The 9856-nt window shown below is 42.1% G+C and overlaps 1 protein-coding gene across 4 annotated transcripts in view; it reads left to right on the top strand.

Moving 5' to 3' along the window:
* The window catches only part of LOC145411463 (uncharacterized), a 126504-nt gene that overhangs the window by 81437 nt on the left and 35211 nt on the right, over positions 1 to 9856 (top strand). For all 4 annotated transcript variants that reach the window (XM_080281512.1, XM_080281511.1, XM_080281510.1 and 1 more), the window contains exons 6-7: positions 327 to 439; positions 3634 to 6720. In XM_080281512.1, coding sequence (XP_080137638.1) covers positions 327 to 439; positions 3634 to 6720 — 3200 coding nt within the window. The remainder of the gene's footprint in view (positions 1 to 326; positions 440 to 3633; positions 6721 to 9856) is intronic.

Raw genomic sequence — 9856 nt, 5'->3', positions numbered from 1 at the left:
TAATTACTAAACTTCATAGAATTTCATGCACTCACAACTAGTTTTCAAGTTTACAAAGTTCATTTCTGTCAGATAAAAATAAACCAGCTATACCAATAATTCACTTATCATCATCATCATCCCTTGTATCTTTTTCCCACCCAAGGATGAAATAAGGTGGGATCCAGAAAGCCAGGAGGGAAAAAAAATAATTGAAACATAAACTAACCAATGTCTACCAAATTGAATCTGCCATACTCTCAGTCATTCACCTTTCAAGTTCCAGAATCCTCACTCACCTCACAGGCATACACACCCACATTTACTTGATCTCTCTTTTCCCGCAGATCCCAGCACGTATGCCAGTCATGAATCCACCAGCTGCACTAGCAGGGGCCATGCTCAAGGATAAGAAGCCCTTTACCTACACCCCCGGAGGACTCGACCTTTCGGAAATCAAGTGAGTTTTATTGTGGTTTAGGGTCAACGGGGGGTTGGGGAGGGGGAAGTGAAATCCTTTAGCTATTTATTTTTTCATTTTTCATTTCATTAGTATGATATTTTGTGTGTCTTTTTCATTTGCTGGTTTAAGAACTGGTTACATCTTATATCATTTTTCATGTGTTTTGAACATTTTTCGATAGACTTCTGAATACTGATTTTCTTTGTGTTTCATGCCTGTGTTTTGTGTCCTTGGGTAGCCAAGTGCTTGTATTTTCTCATTCCATTACTCTTGTGTTTCATACATTTTTTTTCCTTTCATAGAAGTCATGGTTCTCCATTCTGTCTTCCTTCTTGTTTTCATGCTTTTGATTTCCATTTATGTACAGTGAAGCCCTTAGTTCTTCATTCTATCTTTCTGTTCGTTTTTATGGTTTATATTTCTGTTTATATACAGTAAAACCTTGATAAGCTAGAACATATCGGGCACTGACCCTCTGAGACCAACTGGGAGAGCATACATGAGTGAGGTGGAGAAGGAGGGAATGACCAAGGATAAGATGGAGGGATGGTGTGGAATGGTATATTGAGGGGGGGGGGCCATGAATTAGGGAAAGGACAACTTGATAGCAAAGGACAGGATGGCATGGAGGCAATTTGTTTATGGCCATTCTGTAGGGGATGAAAGTGTCTGAGTATAGATAAGTAGATTTTCCCTTCAGTTGCATCCTACCACAGTCAAGCAACAGCTAAACATTATCAGCCCACATCTGTGTACAGGTAACTGATAATTCTAACAGAGAGCACTTACCTGCACTGTGACAAGGACTGACATTTCTGCTGACATTTTACTAGGTGACAGTGACAGAATAGGTGGTCTCTTTCTACCTGGTTCAGAGTTATTTCATATATCAAAATATCCCAACATATTTTTGAAAATTCCAAGAGTGTAGCCATTCTGACATAAAATTTTTGCTTACTGAGTGCTGACTTCCAGGAGTATAGCCATTCTGACTTACCAGTATCAAAAATATTGACTAATTGAGAACTGACTTAGCAAGGTTTTACTGTGTAGACAGAAGCAATAATTTGGTATCCCCCAGCAAATAAGCCAACAACAATTATTGTCTTTTTCCTTCCTCATGTTTTGCTGTCATCTCTTTCTCAACCCACCATTACTTTCAACCTCTTTTGGATTTTGTTTCATGATCCAAAAGTGAATTGGTTATTCATTGGTCCTGGCTTTGTCTGGTGGGGAATGCAGATTACCAGTATTACTTTCAGGTCATCTTACATACCTGGTATATACATAGCACCACTTTGAAAGACAGCATTTCAGTCTTCTGTGTGTTTGCCTTGTTCACATCTCAGTCACTTTTCAAGTCTGTTATAGTTCATTACAGTGTAATGGCAAGCATCTCTACGTACTGTGAGAAATTTTCATAGTAGAGAAATGATTACTGTAAATCTTAGTTCATGTACAGGTGGCGTCTTGGTGTATTGTGTCCAGTTGTCCTTTGTTATTCACGTATCCCTTCCAATGTTCTCATCTCATCTGTCATACAGCATGTACTGTGATATTATTATTGCGAGTATGACCATCATATGCTTTTCACCCTGAAAAAATCTGTAAGGTGCATCTTAGCAACATTATAATCCCTTTTCATCTAACAAGGAAGCATAACCCAACCCCTTCTCAGTATAGTTAATGGCCAGGTGTAGTTAGATTCAAGGATATGTATGACCAGTAACCAAGAAGATTCATTCCTACTTCATAACTAGAGCGTATTGAATTTCATGAAACCACAACTTAGTATTCAAGTTGCAGGAATGGCCCAGTTCCATAATGAAAACAGACAGTACTGTCTCCATACTTATGATATTCTCCTGTGGCATTCCTCATTCGTATCATTTTAATGGCTTACTTCCGTCTTCGTGGATCATATTTTGTTGGGCATAAGGTGTATTCCATGGCCTCTTTCTTAGTGATTTATTTTGAATACTAAACTTTAATATTGTCTTGTACATCCTCTAAATATTGGCATAACAGTCTTTGATTGTACAGTACCTAAATATTGATATTACAGGCATTGATTGTACAGTACCTAAATATTGGTATTACAGACATTACAGGCACAGATTGTACATTACCTAACTATTGGTACTACAGTCACAGAGTGTACATTGTCTGAATGTTGGTATTGCAGGCACAGATTGCATAAATAATACATAAAAAGAATATCATTGTGCCAGAAACACAAATAAATTGTAAGGAAGAGGTGCTAGGGAGCCCCCTCAGCCTGTGAGAATACCAGGTCATGTGTTTCAACTCTGTATCCCTCTCCCTTACATTTGTTCATCCCCCATCACTTCCCCTTTGTACCCCTGAGAGGAGCCAGGCAAAGGAAGATGATCGTTGTTTGTGCAGATCATCCAGTTTTTGCTAAACTGTGTTTTGAGTTTCAAGGTTATTGCCATGTCTTGTTATATTATTATATACAGTCATGGAATTGTTTCATATGATGAACTAAATTGTTTTGTATGAGTGCAGTAATTACTTCTTTGTTTTAATTCAGTATGTGAAAGTATCTCTTGATTTTTGCAGGCAGCACATGAATTTGGTTTTAGCTTTGCTGCATTCTTTTCTAGTTGCACAGCATTTACAAGATGTAGTAAGATTTTTATATGATATAAGAGTGGGTTCTATTAAGATATTATTTTTACTAAACTATTTGAGTGTATTGTAATAACTTTAGCTGAAATTGATTCTGTGTTAAATAAAATGTAGTTTTGCAAAGTGCAGTGTGCATGTGTAACATGTGAAACTTCACCAACCACACATTACAGCATGAGTCATGTTTACGGTATTAATGTATAGTGGCAATGAAGTGTTACAAGATTGTTACTGGTATATGTTTGTGTTATTACCATTATGTAGTGCTGTCATGGATATTGGAGCATGCATGTTATTGACTGGTAATGCTCAGCCTCAACTGCCGGTCATGTCTCCCAGTCCTACCCCAGCCCTGCCATTGTCCTGCCCTGGCCATCACTGCTCAACCCGGCCCAGCTCCTGATCTGCCTACCCTTCTCTCCTGTGACCTACTTCAGCCTGCCCACCTCCAATATTCCAGTCTTCCACACCTTGCTCCACCACATTGCTCAACTGCCTTGCTCCTCAGCACTTCCGCCCCAGTGTTGAAATACCCACAGGTCCCCCCGGATGCAGCGACGGCTCTACAGAAATGCCTTATCTGAGGGGGTAAAACCATCACCCCTGGCCCAGCAGACTCCACAGGTGCCCACCAACCCTGCTGCAGCCCAGGCAGCCTCAACAGGACTGGCAGTGCAGGTTTTGCCAGTCCCAGGGAAGGGCATGGGACCCCCACCACAGCCTCCTCAGCCCAAGGAACCACCTAAACCCAAGAGGACTGTGTGTGGACCTCCTCCCCCACCTCCACCGTTTACCATCAGTGAAGGCTCAAGCCGTACCATGCCTCCAGCCACTCCACCTGATGTTACCTCACCTCCTGTCTCCACGCTCCCCACCTCTGCTGCATTTCCACCCACTTTTACATCCCAAACCACTTCCCCTCAACAGCCTGAACCTGAAGTGGCCAAGGAGCCTGGCTCTACCATACCTATGGCTCCACCTCTCCCCACAAATGGACCTGCAGCTAAGAGAGGCTCTCTGACATCTGCTTCACCCTCAGTCATCCCCATGGTGAATTCTGTGGCTTATGAACCTTCCCCACCAGCACCACATCCTGTAATGGAGATGACACAGCCCACATCCACTCCTAATTCCCCTCCAGTACATCAACAGCCATCACCCCAATTGCCTATGTCAAGTGAGCCGCCTAAGGATGAAGTATCTCATCCATCACTTCCACACATATCTGCTGTGGATCCGTCTCCTGTGCAAGTAATCTATGTTAAAGAGCAGTCTCCTCACAAAGAACTGCCACCTGTATATCAAGAACCATTAAAAGAACTATCACCCATGCAGAAAATACCTGTGCAAGATGCATCTCATAGTCATGAGCCTCATATGAAAGAACCATCTCCTGTACAGGAGGCTCCTGTAGGTGAGCCTTCACCTGTAAATCATGTTATAAGTGAAGAATCTTCACCTGGATGCACAACTGTCCAGGAAGCTTCACCTGATAAACAAGCATTTTTTAAAGAAACTTCACCGCTGTCACCACCAGTTAAGCAGCAGTCACCAGTCAAGCAACCATCACCAATTAAGCAGCCATCACCTGTTAAACAGCCTTCACCAGTTAGGCAACCTTCTTCACCAGTTAAGCAACCTTCATCACCAGTCAAGCAACCTTCATCACCAGTCAAGCAACCTTCATCACCAGTCAAGCAACCTTCATCACCAGTCAAGCAACCTTCATCACCAATTAAGCAACCCTCCTCACCAGTTAAGCAACCCTCCTCACCAGTTAAGCAACCTTCATCACCAGTTAAGCAACTTTCATCACCAGTTAAACAACCCTCATCACCAATTAAGCAACAATCACCAGTTAAACCACCCTCCCCAGTTGCACAGCCATCTTTTGCCACAAAGGTTGCAGCCAAGGGTGATTCATTTGTTCAGTCAGCACCCATTAATGAAATCTCACCAGTCATTCAGCCACCTTTGATGGAGACAGTACCAGTTCAGGAAGGAGACATTGGAGAAGTGTCTAGTCAGCAAACTCGCCCCCCACATACAGTTGTTTGGCCACCTGTGAGGCAGGTCAGTGATAGTGATGAAGCCAAACCTGCTCTATTCAATGTGGAGCCTTCAGTAAGACAAAAAGTAGCCAAGCCACCATCTCCAGTACATCAGACATCTGTTCCAGAGACATCCATTGGAGTGCAGCCACCACCTAGGATGCAACCAGAGCAAGTTACCACACCTGTGATACAGTCACCTGCTCAACAACCCACTCCCACATCTTTCACATCTGTACCTACCTCCCCTTCATTTAAACAGACTACTTCAGATCACCAGGATCTTGCTGGACATATAACTCAGCCAGAGGTACCAAGAGTCACACAGATTCCTGTTAGACAGATATCACAGCCAGAGCCCCAACAAGTGATGCAGATCCCCATACAGCAGCCAAATGAAGTTAACCACCCAATAGCATATCAGGGACAGCCCATTTCTCCTGCCAGCCAAGCTCCCCAGCAGCAACCACAGATGAAGCAAGAACCTGTAAAGCCCACTGGGGAGCATTACACCAGACACATTCCAGTACGGATGGCATCACCTCCTCCAGGATCCACACCCTTACAGCAGCAGTCAAATGCAAAGGGAACAAAACTAGTTCGACAGAGTTCATTACCAAGTAAACCATCAGAATGCCAGGCTGCACCTCCATTCTACACCCCAAGTGATGATGATTCTGTAGCTTCCCCTCTGTCCCCGCAAGTTAATAGAAGCCCAACATCAGGCCTACACAAAGCACCTTTACCTTGGATGTGCGCTCAAAAGCATGAACCATCTCCACCTCCCTTCTTTGTAACCAATGCTGCACAGGCACAACAGAGAGCCACCAATCAGCAAAATCGCATAGTAAGGCAAAAATCCTTAGGCCCTGAATCAACACCTTCAGAGTCCCCTACTCAGCCAGACACCAGTCAGTATGCAACCCTCTTGAGACAACAGTCATTACCTGCACATCAGCAGCACACCAGAGCACCACAGTCTCGATGGCAACCACAGAATCAGCAGACTCGTGTGGTACCCATTCAGTTTCAACAACCACAGCAATCCCGCCCAATACCAGTGCATGTTCAGCGTCCACAACAACAACAACAGCAGCAACAGCAACAACGCCCAAGGGAACGTATCATTCCTATCATGCTTGAACAGGATGGCAGTGGGGAGAACACTGTGCCAAGCACTTCTCAGCCTTATGTTTCAAATAGTACTGGAAATTATAACTTCCAGCAGACACAGCCAAACTTTCAGCAACCACACCAAAACTTCCAGCAACTTAAGCCTAATTTTCAGCAATCTCAGCCAAGCTACCAGCAGTCACAACCAGCATGTCAACAACCACAGCCAGTTTATCAGCAACCACCTCCAAACTTTCAGCAGCCACAACAATGGCAACAGCAACCTCAACAGCAACAACAGACATGGACACAGCCACCTGGAATGACCTTTGCTTCCCCTGTGAGTGGTGGTGCATTCGTCCCTTATAACTCTCCCATTGGCCTCTACTCCGACGACAATGCTCTTGATGCCCTCCACCAGATGCAGCAAAATCTAGCCCAGCTCAACTCAGGCATACAGAAGTAAGTGGTGCTCCCACTGATCTCTTGAAGTGAGACCTCTCCACCCATCCTTTCCCCAACACCCTCCTGCCAGTCTGCCTTAGGGATAGTCAGCCTCACCATCATCCATAATCATCTCACACATGAGCTTAGGGGACTTTCTAGCACCTCTTCCTTGCTAATTTATTTATGCATTTGGTGTGTTAATAATATCTGGTAGATTATTTATGCAATATGTGTGTCCTTATTACAATGGCAAAAATAACAAGGTGTATAAAAGAGGAGTAATATATAAGCTAAACAAATGGGAATGGAAGATGTGCTAGGGAGCCTCCTTAACCAGAAAGACTACAACCCTTTGTCTCCCATGATTAATCAGTTTGTATGTTTTGTCTTTGTTTTCCATTAGTTAGTGTTGATCTTACACTACTGTATTTTATGTTCAACTTACAAATGAAGCTACAGGAAGGTAAAGGTACAGTACTGCTTAAAATAATTATTTGATCTAAGACTCAGAAATGTCATGCTAATATGTTCCATGTCTGAGAGAGACTGGCAGTCAGGTATCACTGAAGTGCTTAGCTAGACTAGTGCAGCTTCTAATTTCACTAACTACAGTTTTCATAGTTTTTTAGCCATTTTCCAATTTTTAAACTGTATTTAGGACAATGTACATTTACTAACATGTTACATTAATTAAATATGCTATCGCCAATGTTCAGTTACACTAGGGCTTAACACACTGTATTTTGTCCCTTTTGCAGTGTATTCCCAAGGTTCATTCAGAAAAAAATGTGGGACTCTATAGCCTCGTGGACCACCCCTAGGTACAGTGGTGTAGGATGCTCAGTCTGAGGCCACATACACACAGAAAGTGGGCATGCATGGGTGGGTGCTGGCAGGAAGCTTTATATAGCAGTAACCCACAAAAGTGGCCACTACGGCAGTGGGAGAAAATGCAGACTTGCGCAAGTCAGTGCAAAAGTTGAAAGTTAACTTTTCTTGCATCAAACTACAGTACATGGGCAGTGGCATTAAATGGTTATTGTGCAACATATAGGTGAGGTTTCATTCACATCCTCTCTTTGGGGTGCATCCCATACCTAGCACAGTGACAGAACAGTCTTTACACTGCACTGGAAGAGGATTGGAGACAAAATTTTAGAAATCTAACTGCAGCATTACTCCTGCCAGCCTCCCACTTGCCTGCATCTGCTTGCAATCTTTGTGGACGTGACCTAAGGAGGATGGTACAGTTTCTGTAGCATATGATTGTGTATTCTTTTTGCTGTATCTTTTTGTAATCATATCTTTATGTGTTTCTTGGTGTGACTGGGGATGTTTATATAAAGGACTTTTCTTTGTGTGATTTTTTTTTTTTTTTTTAAATAAAGATCCACTTCCATGGTACTAATATGATAGATCTCTTTATATATAATACTTTATACAAAGAATCATTCTTTGAGTGTTATAGATGTTCGTAGAAGTCTGTTCCCATTGTACTAATATGGTTAAATATTTTAAAAATTATATTTTGCTTTTATATATTCATTTATTTTTATACTGTATTTTAGTTTTCATAGATGAAGAGTTTGAGTGAAGGGGATGTAGGTTGTGCTGAATTCATAGACAAGCATTACCACATACCAGCACTTCAGACACTAAAATTTGTACCCATATTTGGTAATATTTTCATTAACTCCTACAGTCTGGTGATGTATCCTGTATATTTCTCGTACTATCTCCAAGCAATTTAACCCCTAAAGACCTATGCCTCACGATCATGCTTTTGTGTAATTTGACATGCCAGCCTGTCCAGCATGATCAATAAAGACACACAAAAAACTGGGGGAGGGTAACTCCGCCCCTTTGGTGACGTATATGGGATGAGAGCTTGCGTATCTGGGGCGGTATGATGTGATTGGTCCCCTAAGGTGGGGGAGAAGAAACTGCCCACCACCACCGTCACTTTACGTCCCTCAGCCCCATTACATCATCTCCACATTGTCCCCTCCCAACCAACCATACCCCAACATACCTCCTACAGCGGTGTGTGCATAGCAACCCTTCTCCCCTCTCCCTCCTCCCTTATCCCTCCTCCCCCCTCCAGCCACACACACTCCACTTCCACTTTTTGCCTGGCTTGTTTTGTTGCTATGGGCATATACCACACTGACATTTCATGCCTAGGGAACACTTCACATTGACATTAGTTATGTACTGTGTATATAATTATTTACTGTAAATAATGCATTCCTGTACATTTTCTATTTTTGCCCATGGGGGATTGGTAACTTTTTTGCAACTTTGACAGGTGATTGTGCGATAACTGTTTGGTCAGTCTGGTTGAAACATACATTTTCAGGTGTGTAAATTCAGTCTCTTGAAATGTGGAAGAAAAATTTTTACCTTGGTGAAAGTAAAAAAAATCGACCTTGTTTTGCAGCTGGAGGGACAGACCTGCTGAGCAAATTGCATACTTTAGGGGTTAATAAGGCATAGGATCAGTTTTTGAGCAGTAGGGGTGAGATTAGCCTTCTTTAACCCCTTGATCATTAAAGATCCTTCCCAGCTCAAGTAAAATCATTTGGAGGTAGCAAGAATAAACTAGAAACCTGGCCCATTCATGTAGTGGCATTGATTTAACAGAGCATCTCCACTGCCCAGTTATACAGACATCCCTCAGCCCCCTCCCTTTTCCCAAATAGATGGATGGTGGACTGCAGAAGGGCAGCAACAGCTTGTAGTCTGTTGGGTTAACATTCAGATAAACGTGGGTCCTCACCAGAAATAACAACAAGAATATGCAAAAAGATTCATCACCAGATTGACGTGGATAATATTTCAAGTTAATCCATTAACACTATAGCATGGCAAATGCTGTATTGTGTATGATTTGGTTTTATTCTGTTCACTAACCATTGTATTTTGATGTTTGGTTGGAAATTTGCATATTCATATTTCTTTCATTATACTTTTGTTGCAATATAAGGTATGATATACCAGTACAGTATTTCTTATTTGTGTTAGCATCTAACTTTAATTATTACAGGATTCTTATGATTTGGCACTCATATGTACAAGTATATTATGTTGGCTCATAAGTGTATTGTTTATTTATTTACTTATTTATTTATTTGTGATATTTTTTCACCTT

This window comes from Coenobita brevimanus, chromosome 89 (genome assembly GCF_032717465.1).
Source record: "Coenobita brevimanus isolate Jiangsu-jjx chromosome 89, ASM3271746v2, whole genome shotgun sequence".
NCBI classification, from domain to species: Eukaryota; Metazoa; Arthropoda; class Malacostraca; order Decapoda; family Coenobitidae; genus Coenobita; species Coenobita brevimanus.
The sequence above is the reverse complement of the archived record's forward strand: the minus strand, read 5'-3'. Positions and strand labels throughout refer to the sequence as shown.